Raw genomic sequence first — 23943 nt, 5'->3', positions numbered from 1 at the left:
ACTTCATAGTCCTATAAAATATTGTTAATTCCATTGTGCAGATGAGAACACTGAAGGCTAAACAATTAAGAAGAGACCATTTCTATGGTCCTTTTTGTACCCAGGGATCATGACTCTGAGTAGAGTGAGACGGGTAGCTAGAGGAGTATGTCATACATCACAAGAATGTCAGACTTCTGTCTACTAAAGCCTTTCTTGGCCATCTTTTTTATTCCTTAGTCATAAGGATGCCCTGAGGCTACAGGAATGGAAAACTTGGCAGCAGTCTTCTTGGTAGCTGCCTCTTCCCATCCTTACTATGTATTAGGTGATATATAAAAGCAGGAATTCTGGACTCAGATTCTCTGTGTTCAAATCCGAGCTCTGCCATTATTTCCTATATGAGCTTAAGCAAGTTACTTAGCTTCTGCGCTTCTGTCTTTTTATCTACAAAATGGAGAAAATAATGGTACCTATTTCATAGCGTTGTTCAGAAATAACGGTACAAGTAAAGAATTTAATATAATGCTGGCACAGACTTAATTGTAAAATGCTAAACAAATAATAATAATAATAATAGTAATAATAAAAAATAACTGGCAGGAAGAGCTTATAGGGAGTCATCTCCATACTTTTAGCCAGTCCCCCTGGGATTCACTAATCCCACATGAAGGGTGGCGAATAGAAGTCTTTTCTTTGTGAGAAGTTCAGTGACCTGAACAAGTGACTGAACCTGTAATCTCAGCCTCATAAGTGCTGTGTTCTAAGCAACTCTGCTAACTGGCCCAGACAGACATCACAAGCCCGGCTATACATACACATGTACACGCAGGCCTGGACATATGGATGCATGTACATACCCTTTCAGCCTGGATAAGAGGGTGGGGGGGGTAGATCCACAGGATAAGCTGAGCAAAAAGACTGTGTAAGGACTGTTTGTTTAGTGACATTTCCTATCCCCTTTTCCCTTCAGCTATGCAGAAGCAGGGAAGCAACTAACCTGGGAGCCTTACTTCCTCTCTTTCTACCCTCACTGAAGGTACTTTTGACTCTAGTTAGGACTTGGGTGTCTGCTTCCTTCCTTCTCTGACTCCTCTACATTCAATTCTGTAGTATTTTTTGGCAAGAAGAGAGATGGTGAGACTCAAAATAGAATGAAGACTTCTGTTCTATCCAGAACCACTGAAGTTACTGAAAACCAATCTGAAGTCTCTGGAGGATCAGTTAGTGCAGAACAAGAGAAGTAAGGACTTGAAGAGAAACGGGTGCAACTGACCAGGATATTTGTTGAATACAATTGGGTAAGACCTGCTACAATACTATTTCCTTGGCTGGGGTCCCAGGGTTATGAAAAGAGAGGTTGTGGAAATGACAAAAACAGGTTCATAGCAGCTATCTTACTGCAAAAATCCAGAGGTGATGACTTCCACACTCTTGAATGTTACATAGAAAGTCACCCTTTCCCCAGAAAGTAGAGAGTGAGAGAGGGAAGAAAGGAGAAAAAAGAAGAGATGCCTCTGTGGGATGTGTAGAGATTGGCCAAGATCCTGGCTGGAGGAGTTTGGCCTGTACAACATCTTAAACTCCAGTTGTTCCTTAATTGAGCAAAAGAAAGAAAAAGAAGAGCGGTAACAATACTGTGAGGAAAGGGGATGGCATAGCTATCAAAGGTGATACAAATGGACTATGAAAATGAAAGGATCCTGGAGAATATGGTTAAGACAGCTAATTTCATCCCTTCTTCTCCTTTCAACCCCAGAAGCTGGAGCAAAGTAGAAGATAAAGTTTGGCAAGACTACCAGGGTGAAGAGGCTTATACTTCCTCAAGGCACCCAAACAGGCCACATTTAACACCCACAAATAGGTGCCAAGTGATTTCACATTGGTAACCACAGCACCCACCTTCAAGGTAGGTAATTAAATGTCCTTAATTCTTAGTGCTCTGTCATTCCTAAGATGGGAGAGGGCTGGAGTATCCTAAACCCTCTTCCCAGTAACCTTTGGGTACCAAGAGGGATTCAGGATAAAAAGAAGGATGGAAGCAGAAACTTATAAAGTTTCCACGCTCCAGTGTTGGGGAGTTCAAAGGGGTCCAGGCCAAGACATACAGACAGGCTGGCCATATCCTCTCCATCACCCTCACCTAACAATTTTTTCATTCTGGGCCCTTTGCACTAGTCTGCCATAACCCCTACAGAAGCCTCTATTATGTTAAACCTGATTCCATAAACAGATGGGAAAAGACTTCTTTCATAATCCATGGCTTCAGGTGAGGTGTATGGGGGGGGTGTGTTATGAATAAAGCCTTTTCTCTAATGTCTGCTCATTGAATCCCAAGTGAGACAGTTCCTTTAGGCAAGAAAGTTCACTCCATCTTTTACACAATCTGAAAAGAGTAAATGATTATTTCTTTTCGAAAGGCAACACAACAAAAAGATGCTGGTGGTAAAAGCAGTATACCCTCTTGGGAAACTGGTCTGTTCAAAATGTCAAGAAGTCATATTTTACATATTTCTGCAAATGTTGATAGTCCAGCTGCTTGTTTATTCTTCATGGCCCTGGGGGAAATGTTTCCAATGACAAGCAAGTATAAATTTAGGGGGAAATGAGAGAGAGTTCTATGCTTGGTACTTCAGAAGTCATACTCTCAGCTAAGCCCTGAGTGAAGCTGAAGTGATTGTGGGATTGTGGTTACCCAGTAGGGCTTCCTCTAGGATTGAAACAGTAGTCCTCCCACACCCATCCACAGTGGGACCGAGCCAGCAGCTCTAACCCAGTTATAAAGATGCCCTGTCTGAAGCCCCCTGAAGAAAGCCACTATGTCACATCTACGAATCTTAGTGTGCTCTTCTATCCTGAAGTAACAGCAGACCAAGGTCATAGTAAGCATGCATTTATGAGAAATAAGAATGAGCTGTAGGAAATTAAGTTTCAGGAGAAGGGTCCAAACTGAGGCTTCAGGAAACGCTTAGAGTTTAATGCTTGTTAGGAATAGGCTCCAATGATTGGAAACAGTAGCATAAAGACCCATTCTGCTAGCTTGCAGCCAGCCAAGTTGAGGGAATTTTCTTGGGGGCTCAGTTCCATACTGAGCAGGGCATTCTGGGAGAAGCAGCTGCTTATCCAGTGTTGCCCTTACACACTTGGCAAAAAGGAGTGGATCTTTTCAACCATAATGGTATATATAAGCAGCCCTATAATCTCTAAATACATATTACATGGGGAAATAATATCTATTTTTTCATTGTTTCCCCAATCTCTTCAAACTGTCTACATCTTCATTCAGGCAGATTAACAAATTCCCATTTTGTCTGAATGAGTCAAAATGTATGCCAAGTGAATAGTAAAGAATAAACTATCACATAATTCTAGAAGGACAAAATCGCAGAGATATAAAGTTCATCTAGTCAAACCCATTCATTTTTTCAAATAAACTGAAGTACGGAGAGGTAAAATACCTGCTCAAAGTCACAGAGCCTGTCAGGGGCACAAGTTGTCCAACTCCTAGTCACTGTCTAGCTGGTATTACTAAGATCACCAGCACTTTTGGGGTACAGATTTATATTCAGAATGAGCATTTGAGGCCACTGGACAGCGAGCCAGGGATCCAGCCTCAACCAGCTACTCTAGCTAAAACAAGCATCCTCCCAGTTGGCTTCCAAATACCCCAACCTCTCCTTTTCATCCTTTCCGATATGAGTCAAGATCCTAGTTTGGCACCCAGTTTGGCTGGAAAGGAGGCAAAAGAGTTACTTGAAAGATACCTGACCAATGGCCCTGTGGCCCAAAGCTCCATTGCAAGTTCTAAGCCAACCTAATCAAGTTTATCTGGACAGTAGGCAAAAGCCTTCAGACAAAAGCAAGATCCTGGAATATTTGCTCAAAAAATACCTGGTTCCTAAACTAGGCAATTTAGTGGTCATCCTAGTGAGACACTGAACCAAGTAATGAAAGGCCCTAAGATGGGGAAGAAAAATCTAGCCTACCCTGCTTTTGACCCAGCCCATCATTGGAACTCTCTGTCTAAATACATAGTGTTCCATTTTCCCCATGCCTAGAAAATTCTGTCTCCATTTGAGTGATCCATGAGTCTGAACTATCTTGTGCCCAGTAGTAAACTTTTCTGACCATTGTCCCTTTCCATGGGTGGTAAGAGCCCTAGTCTCCATCCTCCAACCTAGGAGCCTGCAAGGGCCATGCCTATAAACTATCCAACAAAAGATGCCTCCCATCATATCTTATGGCTCAGTGCTAGACTGGCAGTCAAGGTGGAAAGTGCAGAGTAATGGCTTTACGCTGGAGCTCATTTAAAAAGACCTAGGCTTGAAGCTAATGTTACCAACTCTAGCTTGGTCTACCTTATCCTCTGGATCCCCAACCCTAAGACTTCCCCAGCTCCAACCCACTTAGGATTCCAATAATGACTTGGGGCCCACAACCAATGATACCTTGTTCCTCTTTACCCTCTTTCCTCCAAAAGTCAACTTCCCCTGGGTCCTATACCTGGAACGAATGGCAGGCAAAATGTTCCCGAGATGGAGGCCACTGACCAAGGTCTGGTTAAAGGGGAGGAAGGAAAAGATCAAGGGAGAAATGAGTCCATACTTTTTGCAGAGCTTGTAGGAAAGCTCAACCAGAAAGCCATGCTATACTTTCCACCAGGTTGCCTGGTTGCCCTGTCCTGTCTGCTGCTTGGTTTGAGCAGGGGAACTCCCAAATTTTCTACAAGCTCTGCAAAAAGTATAGGTCCATCTCTCTCCTGATTTTTTCCTTTTTCCTCTAAACCAGACCTTGGTCACTTGCCTCCATCTAAGGAACCTTTTGCCTGCCATTCCTCCCAGGCATAGGATCCAGGGGAAGTTGGCATCCCTTCAAAAACAGGTAAAGAGAAGGCACAAGATACACTGTTAGTGCCACCACAGAACTGTATACATCACAGAATATACATAAAATTGTACATTGCATGCTCTAGAATGGCCTGAATTCCACTTCACTTCTACTTTCCATGGCTTTTCCCCATGCCCAGAGACTCCTTTGATGTGGGGCTAGCCCCCAAATACCAAAACTACCTTTTGCTGGGGCTCCCTCATAACAGTGCCAATTATCCAGAACCTTAGACTCATAAAACCAATCAGTGGCTGCTTTACAATTGCAAAGATATTAGGCCTAGCCAAAGGGAATCTGGGTTGTGGGATGCCTCCAAACATTAAATTCACAGATTTTTAGAGATGAAAGTCATATCAAACATTAATATAAATGGACAATGTACCACATTAATAGAAATATATAATACACCAAACTTCTTGACTATGGGGGTATATGTTCCATGTTCCCCAGAATGGCTATTAGGCAAATACTGGCTCATAAACATTTTAGCAAGCTTCTACCAGCTTCTTCTATCCCTTTGAGACACCAGTGCTGTGGCACAGGTTGCTGGGAAATTTTTTTAAGACTTTATTTATTTATTTGACACAGAGAGAGAGAGAACACAAGCAGAGGGAGCGGGGGAGGGAGAAGCAGGCTTCCAGCTGAGCAAGAGAGCCTGATGCGGGGACACTGAAGGCAGACGCCCAACAACCAAGCCACCCATGTGCCCAGAAATTTTGAGTAAATTGCAGAAAGCATGTGGAGGCAGAGACATTTTTGGAATCTCAGGATCTGAATGGTTGCTTGGGAAAGCTGAGGGGCCCAAGAAAGGTAGTGCTAAGGATGAGATTTTCTAGGAGCTCAGGAATGTGGTGGGGTATTCTTGACCTTTTCAAAATAAAAACTGAGGTGTTCTCAAGAGCATCCAGTATCAAAAATAACTTTCATGAATTCAAGATACACCACAGCAAGGACCCAAGCCAAAAAGTATTCTGAGACCCTAGGGACATACCAAATTCCTTTCTGTCCCTTCCTGACCTATACTCACCATAATTTAAACCAGTAGACCCAGCCCTTCAATGGACCTAGTCTGTGTCAGAATACACACCAGCCACACCTCTGCACAGCCCACTGCGCCCCCCCTCTTTCCCAGCTGCACTGTGAGGTCTTGACCGGAAAGTCCCAGCCAGCCCTCCCCCTGAGTCCTCTATGATCACCTACTTTGAAGTTTGTTCCCCAGCAGTAAACCTCTTCCTGGTAAAGTAGTGGTTTTTCCAAGTTTTATTACATATTCTGAAAGGCCCAGCTCTAGGCCTGCTCACACCACATGAATACCAGGGCCTAGCTTCAGCCCATCCCCCACTACCTCCCATGAAGTTTCACCCAGACTTTGCCACTGAATCTGAAGGCTAACAGCCTGCCTTCAACCACAGAGCAATGCTCAGCAGGTGCCGTCCTAGGTAACCTAGGCAACAGGCAGAGGCCTTAAGCTGGCTGCCTTCACAAAAGCCCCTGAACTGCATCAAAGCAAGGAAAAGGTAGTCCCAGGGGTGAGTATGGCAGTGACCTTACTCCCAGAAGTTGTTTCACACAGTCCAGGGACCCCCTACACTTGGGCACCAGTGTGGCCTGGGCAGTCTCTGCCCTGGACAGCCACTGATGCACATTCTAATTTTTAAGCGGGACCCGCATATTGTGGTGTCAATGGGTCACAAGATGTACCAAGAGGTACCCCAATCCTCTTCTTCAAAGGCAGTGAAACTGCAAACTTTAAAAAGGGGGGGGGGGTTCTTGGTTCAGAGCAAGGTAGGAGTGCCTGTTCAAGGGCCCGGGGGAATCCACAGGTGGACACCCTAGATTCAAGGTTTCTATGTTCAATAAATAATCCCAAGGCCCCCCCGCCAGGGGGGCAGCAGAAGTAGGTGTTGGGGTGGTGAGATGAGGGGAAACCTTCAGCCCCAGGGCAATACTATGAAAATCCACAGAGTCCCAGCTGACAGTGATTCTGTCCTAAAGAGCCACAGAAGGAGAGAGCTTGCAGGTAGAAGGCATCCCAAGTCCCCCGCTCCCTCCCTAGACTCCTCATCAGAACTGCTGAGGGGCATCGCCATTTGGCTTTCTGAGAAAACAGGATAGCTCCTCTGACTTCAGAGCCATGGGCAGATTCAGTACTTAGAGAATGCAAGGTTGCAGTCTTAGGGCCACAGGCCTAGAGAGCAAAGGTTATGCACCCCACAGCCCTGCTTGTCTTAGGGAAGAAGACCAAGTCAGCCCCACGGGAAAGTGGGAGATGTCAAGGCCGGCATTCTGGCTGAAGGCATCCCGAGGATAGTGGAGAGACTCTGGCGCCCAGGGAGGGCAAGGCTCAGGTTGGGGGCAGCTTGGAGTAAGTCTCAGGGCCCGGCCTGCCAGCTGCCTTACACTTCTCTGGCAGGAGACCTCGGAGACCCCCCTCCCTGCTTGCTTTGGGGTTCAGCTCAGAGGGCACAGAGATCTGCTCGCTCCCTCAGAGTGGTAGAGGACTGCCTGGCCTGGCTGGGCCATAACCACCGCAAGCAAAGCGACGCGCGCACACCCCACTCTCTCTCCCTCCCTACCCCCCTCTCTCTCCAGCAGACACACACGCCTGCCTTGTATTTGACTCTTCGCTCAGTCACCAGGATTCCTAAAGTGTTTTTTGACAGAAAACACCTCCGTTCCCTGTTGTACAGGAACAGGGGCTGCTGCGGAGATCCGCAGTACGGAATTTCTCTCAAAGCCCTCCCAGCCTCCCAACTCTTCTCCTCTCTCCATGACTTCGTGCCGCCTCCAAAAACAAACAAACAAACAAACAAACAAAACAACAACAGCAACAAAAAACAAAACAAAACAAAAAACTGCAAATATTTTCCCGCACTACACATGGTCAGCGTACGGAAGAAAAAAAAAGTGCGTCTGGATTTGAACCAGGCCAAAAAGTTCATCCCTTGCCTGTGATCAGTGAATATCCCAGGTCCCACCCAAGGGACGTCTTGCGCCTAGTCTCCGTAGGTAAGGGTGCCCAGAGCCCCGCAACCTCCGCCTTAGCAGCGCCTTGGGCCCTGAGACAAGGGGGGAGGAGTCGAAGCAGAAAGCTGGAGGGGCGACTCCGACCCAGAGGTCAGGAGTTGGCGGCAATGGGAGCGGAGGACACCCTTGCCCAGAATGCCAGGAGGGGCGCGCGGGGCCACTCACCTGCTTGGAACTCCACTTGGCGATTTTTCTCTCTTTCCTCCTGCAGCAGCATGGAGTAGAGTATCCCAAAAGAGTTCTGGATGCCAAAGATGGAGCCGTTGCACCAGGTGGCAGCGAAGACCACCATCCAGCCAAAGCCACCTTCGGGGGGCTGAAAGCCGCGCTCAGTGCCGCGGGTCTCCACGGTGGGCGTGGACTTGGATTCATGCACTGGCTCTGGCTCAAATTCCAACTCCGGCAGGGGTGCAGGGTCCGGTAGGGGCTGTGGCTCCGGCTGTGGCTCCGGCTGCGGCTCGGGTGGAGGCACTGGCACCGGCTCAGGCTCGGGCTCTGGCTCGGGGCTACCCACCCACTCCTGCTGTTCCTGGTCTGCCTCCCGCCAGGGCCCCTTGGCTTCCTTGCTCGCTGGGCTTTGCAGCGCCATCTCGGCAGGGGGACTGTGGCTGCTCCGGCGGGAGGAGCCGCTGTGTGGCTGGTACTTGTTTCTGCGCCTGCTGCTGCTGCTGCTGCTGCTGCTGCAGCTGCTGCTGCTGCTGCTCCGAGCCCTGCTGCTGCCGCTGCCTCCTCCTCCCGGCTCCGCGCCCCAGCTGGCCCGCCTGTCCCGCGACAGACGGTCCCTCGAGTCCTCTCCTCCTCCTCCCACGTCCAACCCCCCTTCTGCTCTCCCCATGTCATCTCTCTCCTCCCCCTCCTCTTCTCCCCCCCCCTTCCTCCCTCAACAGGCAGCCGCTACAGCCTTGCTCTTCTCCCTAGCCCTTCCTGCTCCCCACACTTGCCTACCTACTCTAGCCACCGCTCCGTACCTCAACTTCCTTTCCAAACTACTGAATTCTGTCCTCCTTGTCCAGATACCCAGTAGAAGGAGAGTTTAAATGGTTTTTCCACAATCTGTCCTGTTCCCCCTGCCTTCTCCAAACAGGCATTGGTCAACCCAGAATTTCCAGGCAAGACCCCACTGTCCTTTTCTACCACTCCCTTCTTCCTCACAAGCAGCCTGGAACTGAGGTGGCCCCGAGGACCCCAGGACAAGAGCTGGACTGTGAGAGACCCCACCCTGCCCTCAGAAATTTCTTTGTCCCACACTTGGGCTTGGGGAGAGGGACCTGGAGGGGAAACCCCAGACCTCAGACAGAAGGTGGACAAAATCTTCTCGAGCCGGGGGCTCAGCCTTCCAGGGTCCTGCTCAACCCTCCCCACCCCCCACCCGCAGTCTCTCCCCCTTCGCCCCCGCCCTTCCCGGCAAATCCCTGGCGGGGGCGCGAACGGGAGGAGACAGCCCGGCAGCGAGGCCCGCCCCTCCGGGCAGTCAATCAGGGTTTTGTTTGCGCCAACCTGGAGCCCAGAGGAGCGGTGGAGGGCCGGGTCTGGGCCGGGGGCTGGGCCAGGAAGGGAGGGAGGTGCAGTGACACCGGAGGGGGCCGGGCCCAGGCGGGGCGGGAGCCTAAGATCAGCTTAGGCTCCTCCCGGCTCTCTGTCCCTTAGTGGGGAACTAGAAGAGGAGGCCAGGTCAAGCCGCCAGCTGGGCAACGGCCGATCTTCCGGCCCTGCGGACTCGACGGAGCCACTTGCAGAGGGTGTAGTTCCAGCGCCCACCGCCCCCTTCCGCCCACCTCGGGCTTAGAGACGTGAGAGTCTCCTGAATGTCCCAGACTAAGGCCCCAGCCCCGGGAGGGAAAGGGAGATTTTGCTCCCCAGGGAGTGCACCGTTCCCAGGAGGCGGGATGGGCGATCTGCCCTGTGGGCGGCCTGGCTCCCTGCCAGGCTGCGCTGTTGCGACCAGCTTCAACCCTGGGGACCCGCCCCCACGATCCCGGGAAGTTCTGCCTCCCCTGAGGGCCCATGCGTCTAATGCACTAATCATGAGGTCGCGGTGTGGTTACTAAGCTACTCCGTTCTCCACCAGCAGGCGGGAGAGCTCCAAGCTTTTTCTATCCAGCATCTCATTAACCTTCTTGCTGGGTGAAAAGACTGTACGGCCGGTGAAAATGCAGCCCAGGGCTCTGCCAGATGCTCAGGAACTCAGATTTATTAAGCACGTAAGAGCGGGCTGAACTTGGCGGAAGAATAGAGGGGTTTCGAGGCGCTTGCCTGCCATGAAAAGAATCTGTCCAAATTCACAAATCGCGGGGGCTCTACCATGCTTAGAGAATAAGAGTGCCTGTACTGCCACATTTTTAGTCAAGGGTCTCACCCATTTTTTCCAAGCACAAAACCTGAGGCTCAACGAGGTCAAGGCATTTTTTAGCCTAAGGTCTTGGGACAAGTCAAGTTCAAGCTGGAATTCAAGGCAGGTCTCCATACACCAGAGCCTCACGTTTCCTAAGCTTCACAACAGGAGTCTAGGGCTTGGCACTATGGGAGAGGGACAAAGTAGGGAATGTGGGATTTGGCTGAGCAATCACATTAGGCTTCTGGAAGAGGTTGTGGCCTAGATAGGCCTTGAATGTTGATAAGGATTTTAACAGTCTGGGGGTAGGGTGGGCTGTCCCTGCCTAAAAGAGACAAAGCACAGAGGCATAGAAGGCCTCTACTCATGGAAAGAGGTAAGTGAAAGTTAATCAGGCCAAAGAGTTAATATGTATGTTACCTCTTCCAGGAAGCATTTACATTTTAATAAAAATCCATAATACTTTAGCCATGAGTGACAAATCATGCACATAATGGGCACTAGTGCTTGAGATTTGCTTTTTAGTCAGGGGTCTCACCACACACACGACCAACTATTGCCCCAGGGGACACTAGCCTCGGTTTTCATTTGCAGGGGACCTAATAAAACCCTAGGGGAAAAAAAGGTTATTTCCAGTCTCACAAGTAGGAATAAACCTGGAGTTTTGCAGCTCATCTCAGACCCTACTGTCTAAATTCTGTTTCCTCATTGTTTGAATGGGTTTTTAGATCACTGGAGTGAGCGGTGAGGGTGAGTAATAATGCTCATTGAGAATCTCCTATGAACCTAGCACTATGTTAACCCTTTACATACATGCTCTCATATAATCACAACACCCTATAAGGTTGGGATGGATTTGTGCATATATTATAACTGAGGAAACAGCCTCTAAGAGGTTAAGTCAGTTGTTTAAGTCTGCAAAGCCAGTAAGAGGTAGCACAGGAATCTTTGCTTATTTGTATGAGCTTCAAAGTGTATGCCCCTCCCAGAAGACAAGATCCTGTAACCACCATCCCACTCTTCTAGCAACACATGCAACACCTACCATTTCAACCCTCTTTAATGGTTAGAGTACTGGTATGAGAATACCCGGGTTCTAATCTTGATTCTACCATTGCACACCTGTGTGGTTCTAAGCACATCATTTTCCCTTTTTGAGCTTCAGTTTCTTTATTGTTGAATGGAGCTAATACCTACTTCACAGTTATTAAATGGTGTGCTGAGAAGTATAGGCTTTATTTTGGATATGCAGGGGAGCCACCGAAGATTTTTGAATAGGAGACTAATATCAAATCTACATTTTAGAAATAAAACCATGGTGACTGCATAGAAAGATACTGTGGTTTGGAAAGAGGTAAGGAAACCAAGCATGTTAAAAAAATGTTAAGAACATAAAACGGGGAACTGACTGTGAGGATGAAGAAAAAAAGATGATTCTGTGAACCACTGTTATGATAGAGTTGACAGATTTGGATACTGAGGGAAAAAGAAGAAGCAAAGATGATGCTGACATTTCTTGCTTGAGTGAAGGAAAAAAAGTGGTAACAGTGTTAACAGAGATTGGGAATTAGGAGCCAAATCAGGTCTGACATGCCTGTGACTTCCATTCTCTTTCTAAATAATCCTGCCAATTATAGTTCTAAAATATAACTTCAATTGTGATATTTCTCTGCTCTAAAAACTTCCAATGATTCTCCATTTGAATCTTAAGTTTAAATTCCTCAGCCAGGCATAAAAGGTCCTTTATGGTTTGGTACCAGCCTTTTTCTCTCAGCAAATATTTACTAAGAGCCTCTCTCTGGCAGGCTCTGTACTAAATATCAATGACACACACAAAAAACCTGGTGCCTGTTTCTGAGGATCTTTTATTCAACCTGTCTAGCACCATTCTCTGTCACTTTGTTCCCCTCTTTTCTTCCATTCATGCCAGGCTCCAAACATACTGGATTACCCACCATTCCATGACTTATGGGCATCTGCTGATCTCTCAGCCCTCACCACCCATTCTTCTCACTATTCTCCAGTAGAAATTCCATGCCTTTCCTGAGTCTCCAGAGTCAGTTCAACAAAGCAAACAGGAGGGTTAGTGCTGAATTGAAGAGACCAGTCTCTTGCCTTTCTTATGCTATTCAGCCATTCATTTCACAAATAGTTATTGAGCAACTATTGTGTGCTAGTCACTATGTCAGGTGCTAGAAACATGCAATGGTCCTTGTCCTGGTGGAGTTTGCATTCTAGTAGGAAATATTAATAATTATGTTTACCATTTATTGAACTTGACTCCACTAGACTGGATGAAGACATTTTGAGATTGAGGAAAAGGGAAAGGAAGGATGAGACAAAGTTGAGAATGAGGTGGTAGATGTAGGGCTAGTGTCCTGAGATGAATGAATTTTTTCTACAAATTTCTAAATCAGACTTAGTCAACAAATATCAATAGTGAAAAAAATTTAGAAACCACCTACTGTGTATAGCTCCATTCAGCTTGGCTCATGATGATAAGTGAGGTGTGACCCCTGTAAGCCCTTTAAATTATTTCATTTGTCTAACTGTGGACCTTAGGAAACTCTAGTGGAGGTCTCTGGGTTATATTGCAAGTGAATGTATGTGTTCTCTTTCTGCCCATAACTGAAATAAGCTTACAGTGGAATCATTCCGATTGCTTATGCCCTTGATTACTTATACTAGTTGGTGAAGCAGAGCAGTGTTTCCCTGACCTGGTCGCACATCAGAATCACTTAGAGACTTTTATAACAGTACTGACTCCTGGGTCCCACTCCACACTTGCTGAATCAGAATACCTGGGGGTGGGAGCCAGGAATTCATGGTTTTAACCAGTCTCCCAGTAATATAGATGCACTGCTGGGTTTTGAAACCACTAGACCAAAACAGTAACAACCCAACATCTTGATCTCAAAGACTAGCATAATTTCTGTAAAATTTCCCAAAACTTCTGGGACCAACAGAAGGATATCAATCTTTAATGTTTCCATGAGAGGACATGTGTCATTACTAGTGTATTATTAATGAAATGATATTTTAACACTGAAATAATGAAAATTTAGAAAGGCCATAGTCTTTTACTAAGAAGTCTTTCTCAAGAAAGGTCAGTTGTCAACAATTTTTCTCATGTGTCAACAGACTGATAAAAATGTCAGACTGTCATGGATCTGCAGATTAGTGTTTGGGATTCACTGGACCATATAACCTTTGAAAGCCTTGTGATCCCTGACCTTCTCTATTTTAGCCCAAAGGTACTTCCTTGCTTTGAGCCTCTTCTATTCTCAAATAGAATTTTTCTGGCTAGAGTAGAATTCAGTAGTTCATTCTCATTATCCCTCTTCCCTGTGGTTAACTCATTCTGACTACTTGAGAATGGATGATGTATTGAGAACTTTTTTAAGAATGTGAGTACATAATTTTTCCTCCTTTACTCACTTTCCTTTATTCATCTCTATGAGGGTTATTTAACAGTTCTGATGACACAGCATCACCCTTGAATCCAAGAACCAAGTGGGGTTGATTGTGAAAAGGAGGCAGAGTGTTCTAGTAGTGGTAAAAGAAGTAAAAAAGCAGAGAAGACTTAGGTTTTATTGTTCATGATCAGGAAGGAGTACTGATGGGAACCCATATTACTGGGAAACGAATTTGAATATTGACACATTCTGATGGCCAAAGTGGAGGAGTGGAAAGGAAAAGATATTGGATGTAGTCTGATTTCAGCTTAAGCCAATAGGCTATTAACAATAATAGGTGCATTAAAAACAAGTCAATTGTCTATATGCATGGATCCTGCTTCCTGAATGCCAGGAAGCAATTCTGCTCAATAACTGGTCTATTATTAGAGCAAGCTTAGAAGGGAAAAGATGACAAAAGCAGCAGAGCTTTATAGAAAAGAATGAGATAGGAAACACTTAACCCTTTGAGGGCCAACAGAGAACAGCAAAGCTTGAAGGAGAGAAAGGATGAAATGGATTGGTTTCTTGATTTTATCCAAGGGAAAAATGGAATGGGGTTTTTAAGCATTTTATTAATTTATTCATTTTTATTCATTCAAGGGATATTTATTGAGAGCCTACTATATGCTAAAAATTGTGTTAAACTCTGGTTGAAGATGTCCTATCCTGAGAAGCTGAACGCTTGTAGGGCTGGAACATAGATGTCTCTATAGTTACAATGCAGTGTAAAGAATGGGCCTTGCCTGGGGGTGCCTGGGTGGCTCAGTCAGTTAAGCATCTGCCTTTGGCTCAGGTCATGATCCCAGACTCCTGGGATCGAGTCCCACTCTGGGCTTCCCACTCAGTGGGGAGTCTGCTTCTCCCCCTGCATCTGCTGCTGCTGCTGCTGCTGCTGTGTGTGTGTGTGTGTGTGTGTGTGTGTGTGTGAAATAAATTAAAAAATGAAAAGAAGAAAGAGGAAGAAGAAGAATTCTTCAAGAAAGAAAGAATGGGCCTTGCATGTGTTACATCACAGTTTCCTTTCATAGGCTGTGACTTCCCCGAACATAGGGTCAGCATTATTTATTTTTGTATCCTTAGTTAAATGTAACACCGTGTCTGATACAAAGAAGGTACAATCAATCAATTTTGTTACTTCAAAATCCCATACACATTTGTTACTTCATCTAACAAATCCCATACACAATAGGGATGAGGCTCATCTTTCTTGTTTGTTGTGAGGATTAGAAACAAAATATGGAAAGCACCTAGCATAGTACCTGGTATGTAGCGGGCACTCTATAAAAGTTAGCATGTAGTACATGGTCAATTAATGTTAACAGGAAGATGTTTTGAAGATTCCCTTCACTGAGAAAAGAAAACAATTTAGTATGTTTTTTGGCATTGCTCTTGTTCTAAAATCTGAAAAAAAAAAAAAAACACAAAATGTCAGAACTGGAAAGGACCTTCTACAAACTCCAAACTCCTCATTTAACATATGAGAAAACTGAAACCTAAAGAAGAAAAAAGACTTTTTAAGGTGTCATCTAAATGATCTAAGCTTTTCCTTCTAGTTACTCCAAATCCTGGTGGAAGGCAATATAATATACATATATACACATAAGGTAGGGATATCACTACCTTATGTGTAAGGCACAGAATAAAATTAAATCATTTATCCAAAGGGGCAAGTGCACCCTAATGTTTATAGTAGCAATGTTCACAACAGCCAGACTATGGAAAGAACTTAAATGTCCATCAACATATGAATGGATAAAGAAGATGTGATATATATATATATAAAATGGAATACTATGCAGCCATCAAAAGAAATGAAATCTTGCCATTTGCAACAATGTGAATGGAACTAGAGGGTATTATGCTAAGCAAAATAAGTCAATCAGAGAAAGACAATTATCATACAATCTCTCTGATATGAGGAATTTGAGAGGCAGGGTGGGGGGGTTGTGGGGGTTAGGGAAGAAAAAAATGGAACAAGATGGGATCAGGAGGGAGACAAACCATAAGAGACTCAATCTCACAAAACAAACAGGGTTGCTAAGGAGTGGGGTTAGGGATAAGGTGGTTGGGTTATGGACATTGGGGAAGGTATGTGCTATGGTGAGTGCTGTGAAATGTGTAAGCCTGATGATTCACAGACCTGTACCCCTGGGGCAAATAATACATTATATATTAATAAAAATAATTTTTTAAAAAGATTAAATCATTTGCCCAAGGACCTATGATTCACACTGTGGCTGTCTGGGTCCAGAGTCTATGATTTTAACCACTACACTTTTTCATCACAGAACTTAGAAAATTGTATCAAAATTACCCATTTAACATGTCTCTCCATTATAACCTAAGCTCTCTGAGGGAAGAAAGCGTCTGACTTCCACTGTGGATAGATATTAGTTCACTTAACAAGTATTTACTGAGCAGCTATTCTACATTAGGATTTGCTAGGCTTAAAAAGCAGGCCATATCATTAAAGCCAGATTATCTAGCTCTGTAGTACTGCTGATGTTCATTTCTCTTTTGCTATATCCTTCCATTTATTATTGTCTTGTTGAACATTTCAGCTTAGTCACACTGGTTCTATGGAGCAAACAGTTCTGTACCCATGCTTGAGCCAGGTTGTTAAAGGAGAATAATTAGTGAGAAACTTCAGGGAGAAAGCATAATATTAGAGACATGATGAGAGCTGGGATTTCCTTACAACATGGAGAGACTTCTTTAAGTAAAGGATTTTCAGGAATTACAGGTGGTAGGTGTTTTGTTTTGTTTTGTTCAATTTGGGAAGTGCTCTGGTCTTAGGATATCTTTTGCCTGCCTCCTCCCACATGGCCTTCTAAGAATTCACAGTCTAGCTGGAGAGATAAGTTGTATTTATCTAGTAAGATAATTCTCCCAAACACCAAGTCAGTGGTAGAAACACTAACAGCTGAAGAGACCATAGAACAGCAAGGTGAGGGAGACTTGGGGAGGTGGGGGAGGGTGGGGTTCAGTGTAGCAGAAGGAAGGTAGGAGTAGACATCATATGTCTGCATTCTCAAATATTACCTGGTCCACCTCTTTGGGAGTGATTTCTCAGACTCCAAGATAGCCAATGACCTAGGACCTTTAGGAACCCCAAGGACCTTGCACAGAAAGTTTCTAGAGAGTAAGAGACAAAAAATGAAACAATGGTGGGCCTTGGGGCCAGAACAAGGTATAAGCAACTGAGTTAGAGAGTGACTGGTATGGTCTGGCCCAGGGGCCAAGTTTCAAGTCCAACTTGCTGAACCTGCAGATAAATAAAGCCAGTTAAAAGGCAGGAAAAATTATTCAAATGGAGCAGGGACAAGGGTGCAAGGGGCAGGGGGCAAGAGAGTTGGGTGGAGGGTAAGAACAAAGAAGAGACAGTCTATTTTTCTCCTTCAGTACATATTTACAGAGTTCCTTCTGTGCCTGACTAAACTGTTTTTCTAGGGCCTTTTTTTTTTTTTTTTTGGATGAGTGAAGGGACAAGGAGGAAGAGTGTATTTTGTTAAATCTTTCTGAGACCTAGAGAAGTTAGTCTACTTGCCCAAAGAAATGCTGTGAGTGGGACCAGAATCTTTGTCTCTTAGCTCCTAACCACAGGACATTTCTCCATGCCACACTACATCTTATTATGTCATTCAACTGCTTAAAAATCTGAGATTGTTCCTTACTGCTTAAAGAATAAAGTCCAAACTCCTGAGCTGCCACATTGCGTCCATCATTATGTGGGTCCTATTCAACTCTCCATTGGTTCCTGGGCCACTTCCCACGATAGGATTTAAAGCCAAACAGCATAGAGCTCTTTCCTACCTCACTGACCCCAAATGCCCATGTCTCTGATTTTGCAAATTTTCCCTCCCCAAATTGAAATAATTTTAGCATTAACACCTACATACCCACCACTGGATTCTACCATTAACATTTTTAATGTCAATTTGTTTTAACACATATTTGTCCATCTGACTCTCCAATGACCTGTATCAATCCATCTTATTTTTAATGCATTTTGAAATAAACTGAAGACATTATTAGACATTTCTTCCAATATGGAAATATCTGTAAATACATACAGAAACAGTATCTAGAGTTCAATATTTTCTCTCTTTTTTTTAAAGATTTTATTTATTTATTTGACAGACAGAGATCACAAGTAGGCAGAGAGGCAGGAAGAGAGAGAGAGAGAAGGAAGCAGGCTCCCCACTGAGCAGAGAGCCCAATGCAGGACTCGATCCCAGGACCCTGAGATCATGACCTGAGCCGAAGGCAGAGGCTTTAACCCACTAAGTCACCCAGGCACCCCCAGAGTTGAATATTTTTGCATTTTTTTTCTTTTGAGGTAAAATTTACGTTCAGTGGAATACATAAATCTTAAGGGAACATTTGCTGTGTTTTGACAAATGTCTATGTCTCTATAACCCAAACCTTTATCAAAATATAGAGCATTACCATCACTCCAGAAATTTCCCTCATGTTCCTCCTCTTTCAAACCCCCACCTCATTTTTAAGAGAACCACCACAGATTAGTTGTGTCTTTTCTAGAGATTCATATAAATGGAATGATATTGTATGTAAGCTTTTGAATATGGTGTCTTTCAGTGCATAATGCTTTTGAGATTTAGCCATGCTGAGCTAGGAAGTATTCCATTGTATTTGTGTTGTATTCACCAATTGATGGGCAGCTGGGTTGTTTCTAGTTATGAATACTTGTATACAAGTGTTCTCATGGACATATTTTCATTTTGGGAGGGGTAGATACCTAGAAGTGGAACTGTTAGGTGTTACAAACATTGGGATGCAGGTTCCACATTTGGATTGATACATTTGTATCTTTGATGTAAATACCTAGTAGTGCAATTGCTGGACCTTAGAGTAGGTATATTTTTAACTTTTTGAGGAACCTCCATACTGTTCTCCAGAGTGGCCACACCAGTTTTTATTCCAACCAACAGTGTAAGAGGGTTCTCCTTTCCCCACATTCTCGCCAACACCTGCTGTTTCCTGTCTTGTTAATTTCAGCCATTCTGACAGGTATAATGTGATATCTCACTGTAGTTTTGATTTGCATTTCCCTGATGGTAAGTGATGATGAACATCTTTCCATGTGTTTGTTGGCCATCTGGATGTCTTCTTTGGAAAAATGTCTATTCATGTCTTCTGCCCATTTTTAAATTCGACCATTGATTTTTAGGGTGTTGAGTATTAAAAGTTCTTTATATATTTTGGATACTAATAGAATGTCAGTTTAATGGAGGGATGGATTTCTATCTCCAATATCTAGAAGAGTACCTAACATATAGTAGATGCTTAATAATTTGTTGTCATGTGAATAATAAGGAAGTCAACAAAATGACCTGAGCCTCCACCCTCTAACCCCTACTGCCCTGCTGTATTAGTGGCTGCTTCTTTCTGTTACGTTCTTTCAAAATACCAGTCCAAAAGAAAGGTGACTCACACAATTTTTCACATTGTACATTGTGATTGGCTCATCACAAAGCAACTTCATGTCCAATATCCTCTTTGATCTATCCAGCAGTTTTCTGAGGTGGACAGGTCAAGGATTATCATGTTCATTTTGGAGAGGGGAATTGAGACTCAGAAAAGTGATATTTTTTTTTTATCCCAAGTTACTCCACTAGTGAATGAAAAAGCAAAGATTTGAACCCAGGTTTTCTTATATCCATCTAGAAATTTTCCCACTGCAAATGGATTTATCAGGCTGATGAAGGTGGGGGTACTTGCAGGTCCTGGGAATATGAATGGAGTAAGAAAGAACCAGAGAGAAAACTACAAACAGAGAAAAGGGTCCCGAAGGGTGAGGGTAGGGAAAGACAGTTAAAAATGAATCTGGTGCTGTCGGCCGCTCTTCCTACTCATTGCCTCAGGAGGCCCAGTTTTAGCAGGAGGGCCAAGCCTGGTACCTACATCAGTGGAGATTCCTCAGAGTGAACACTTCCCTGACTGAGAAGAACCCAATCCACGGATTACTTGTGAAGGAAACAATATTTCAGATCTTCTTCCTATTAGAAGATTTAGTTTTAGGGGTTTGGAAATTTGGGGAAGCAGAGATGGTGATAAAAGTAACCCTCGGAATCCAGCAGCTAATTAACAACAAAATCTCTATGCTCAGATTTCTGGGGAGGAAACACACATGTGAAGGAGGTGGGAGTGGGCCCCAGCTTCCCATCCAGCTAGGGAAAGCCAGATGGAGCTACAAGAATCAGATGATAATAATCTGTTAGAAACCCATTTCAAACATTCCATTTTTGAAGTGTCTCATGAACAAGTTTGGGCAGGAGAGGAGGTTGGTAAGAGCCGTAGATCAGAGCTCAATACTCTTGGGGTTGAGTTTCTGGCCACATTCAATTTGTTCTTTCCCATATAGTGGGTGAGTTCTGTGTTTGCACATGAGATGAAGGAGCAGGGGAAAGGAAGAGACATTGATGACAAATGTCAGTGTTAAAAAGAAAGAAAGCAAAGGATTCCATAGCTATGGCTTCTGTCTGGCAATGGATTGCCAACCCTAGTCTTTGAAGGGTATTTAACACCTATCAATCCCCATGGTTGAGAAGAGAGAAAACTGAGCCTTTCTACTAGGGCTGATGAATTTGCACAGGACAAGGCTTGTGTCCACTTTCTTCCCCTTCCCCACTCACATCAAGCCTTCCTCTGTGCTTTTGCAGCACCCCAGCTCTCTAATCAACGGTTTACTGAGCTATTTCACCCACTGGGATGTCAGTTCCCTTTTATGTGCTCAAGCACATGGTAAGTGCTCTATAATTTCATGTTGTGCATATGAACAAATGGGACCAGACTTCGGAAGATGGGGCTTCACAAGTACTTGGCCCAGCAAGACATGAGAAATCATTGTACCCTATATTTGCCTTGGGCCTCCTGAGCTACAGTTTCTATACCAATCCTGATTCAGTAATTCAATAGTTCTTTTTTCGTCTCCTTCCCTTCTTTTTTTTTTTTCTTTCTTTCTTTCCTTCTGTTGGAGGGTCTGGATGGTGGACAGGCTTCCTAATGCCCTTGGAATCTGTTACAGTGAAAGTAACAAAGGACGGAGAATCAGTAGACTTGGGTTTAAGTCCCAGCTCTGCCACTGTGTGACCTTGGGTGACTCCCTTACCCTTTCTAGGTCTTTTACTGTCTTCACCTGACAATAGAATGAACCAGGATGAGTACTTTCCCAACTGTGCTCTTTGGTGCCAGATAGTGTCATTTCCCAAAGTGTAATATAAGGAAATGTAATATAAGGAAATGAAACAATTTTAGGTGTTACTAGAAACAAATCTTAAATTTTGATACCTGTGTATTTATTTTAATATGATTAGAAAAATATGCCTAGATAATTAAAATCTATATTACATAGAATGAGACTGAATTTATTTAAGAAAAAAAGTGAGTCAATCTAAAGAAACAAATATTATCACACTGGCTGGTAGATATGGTAAAAAATAATATAGGTGCTCTGGGTAGAACTGAAAGTTGGATAACACTACCCTAGAATTCTAAGGCATGACTTCAGGCCAGGGTTGAACCCAAGGCCCCTCACTGGCAACCATCATCACTACCCTTTAACCAAAAGAGTTGACCCTTTAATTTAAAGAAATAAGAAACAAGGAAACAAAAATAAAACCTAAGCCCTGGCCCAGGTAATCCCCAAGGGTCCCCCAGTGCTGACATTCAAAGACTAAATCACAACAGCCAGATCTGAGCGTTCTCCTGGCCTGTGGGGTAATTTGATGGCTATATCTAAGTCAGGTGATTTGAAAAGCTACACACTTCCCTGCAGTGTACTTCAGGTTCCAGGGAGAAGTTATGGGAAAACACGTGGAAGCTGCCATTCAAAATTAGCCTTGGGAGGGAAGGGGAGTGGTAATAGTCTCTAAAATCCAGCTGCCCCCTACTGGCCATAAACATCAATGTGTATGGTCATCAAGTTGCTTTTGACCTGGACTAACATTCATTCAGAGCAGCCAGTTCCAGAGCACTATGGTTTTCAAGAAACCTCAGAGAGGTGAGTGGGTTGGGATGGGGATGAGCCTGAGAAGTCTTCACAGCTCTGGCTTTTATACCTAATCAGGCTATACAATTTCTGCAGCCCAAGAACAGAATGATAGAAAAGGGCTCAGAAAATTCTAGGCCTACCCCAAATTTCAGATGTGTTTCCTCGACTCCCAAGTTCCTCTCAAGAAGTGACTATTGGTGTTTGACCAGACTCATCTTCCCATCCTTACATGAAGTCTCAGAATCAGCTTCTCAATAAAAGAAACTCTTACTACTTCAGCAGCATCAAGAGGGGTCTAGGAGGGATTCAACACCTCATTCCATAATTCTCATCTGTCCTTACATATCCATGATGTTGACAACTGGTGTTTTCTCAAGTCTATGCAATGTTCTTTGTAAATATCTAATCCCTTCCTCCAACCAGTCCCCTCTGCCACCATTAAAAAAATGCCTATTTGGAAATTCTGGTGCCATTTCAGCCTTGGGGTGCACATAGCACTCATAACTGTTCATATTGGCAAGGATAGTGTTTGAAAACTTAAGGTATATGAGTCACTGAAAATGATGGAGTAGAGAGACTCCAGGTATACAATCCTCCCGAAAAGCAACTAGTGAGCTAGAAAAAAAATATCTGAATTAGCTTTGGAAAAACTCTGGAATCCAATCAAAAACTTACAACAAGAGGGAATTTACAACACCAAGATTTGGTGAAGAAAGAAGGTGTTGTTTTGTGGTAAGGGACTGCTGTGGTGTTTTAAATCATTCACTTACCATCCTCCACACTTCAAATCAGCAGCCATTGTGAGGAGAGTAACTGGCACAACTGGTGCAAGTTGCTAGTGCCAGAGGGAGCAATATGGGTTTGACTCTTAAAGAATTGTGTTATGGGTCTCAACATGACTAGAGGCTCCTTCAAGAAATGGCATAAAGGTTTCTCTTTACTATTTTGACTCAGAGATCACAGGGGCAGGTGGCTTCCAGGGAGGCCATTGCCACGAACATTTAAAGACATAGGTATTGGCCACAGCAGCTTGGGGCAAGGAACAACACTTGATACCAGCAATAGATAGACTTATAAACTTGGAAAGGAAGAGGCTGGCCAGGAGATATATGTGGGAATAAGAAATTTAAAAAGCTTTAATGTATACTAGGGAATCAAGAAATCCATGTGCATAACCAGGACAAGACACATGCTTGAAAAGGCTTGAGGAGACCTAAGCTTTCACTTCTGGCTGATCTTCATGCTTGACACATATAGGAAGCAAAAGCTAAGGCAGAGTTATAAATGACCTAGCTAAGCATTGAAAAAATGCCCCAACACAGAACCAATAGGCAGAGATCAGAAGAGTAATTTTTTTGCATTTCCTTTCTTTCTTTCTTTCTTCCTTTCTTCCTTTCTTCCTTTCTTTTTGCAGTTCTTGGATCCAAGCATGTAAAGTAACTCTGTCAAAACACCAACTGACCATTAAGCTAACAGAACACAGACTTCAATGGCCAACACACAACAAAGAATACAGATTTCATAAAAATAGTTTAGAAAAGTCACTAAAGGGGCACCTGGGTGGCTCAGTGGGTTAAGCCTCTGCCTTTGGCTCAGGTCATGATCTCAGGGTCCTGGGATCAAGCCCCTCATCAGGCTCTCTGCTCTGCCTGTCTCTCTGCCTACTTGTGATCTCTCTCTCTGTGTGTGTCAAATAAATTTAAAAAAAAAGAAAAGTCACTAAATAAGCAAACAACAATCCCTAATAGGTAGTGGGGCGGCAGAGGGTGGGGGGAGCTCTGGCTTCCAGAGTTTTCACATTAGAACACTCAAAATGTCCAGTTTTCAATAAAAAAATTATGAGGCATGCAAAGAAACAAGAAAATATGGTCCCTTCACAGGAAGAAAAATAGAAATTATCTATAAAGAAGCCAGTTATTTGACTTATTAGACAAAGACTTTAAATCTATGGTGTTATTATGCTCAAGAAGATATGGAAAATCATTAACAAAAAATTAAAGGAAGACAGGAGAATGATATTTAGGCAAATAGGGAATATCAATAAAGAGGGAGGGAAATTACAAAAAGAAACCAAATAGAAATTCTAGAACTGAAAAATACTATCATTGAAATTAAAAATTTACTAGGGAGGTTTAATAACAAATTTAAGCAGACAGAAAAGGGATCAGTGAACTAGATGATAGGTGAATTGAAATTATCTAGTCTGGGGTATGGAAAGAAAAAATGAAGAAAAATGAATAAAAGAT

General features: G+C 43.9%; 1 protein-coding gene across 1 annotated transcript in view; it reads right to left on the bottom strand.

The window, feature by feature from the left end:
- SLC16A2 (solute carrier family 16 member 2) overlaps nt 1–8647 on the bottom strand; it is a 129116-nt gene extending 120469 nt beyond the window's left edge. The window contains exon 1 of the mRNA XM_080795709.1: nt 8059–8647. Within this exon, the coding sequence (XP_080651835.1) occupies nt 8059–8482 (424 nt within the window). The 5' untranslated portion in view covers nt 8483–8647. The remainder of the gene's footprint in view (nt 1–8058) is intronic.
- Between the last annotated feature and the right edge of the window lie 15296 nt (nt 8648–23943).

Source organism: Martes martes (assembly GCF_963455335.1).
Source record: "Martes martes genome assembly, chromosome: X".
Lineage (NCBI taxonomy): Eukaryota > Metazoa > Chordata > Mammalia > Carnivora > Mustelidae > Martes > Martes martes.
The sequence above is the reverse complement of the archived record's forward strand: the minus strand, read 5'-3'. Positions and strand labels throughout refer to the sequence as shown.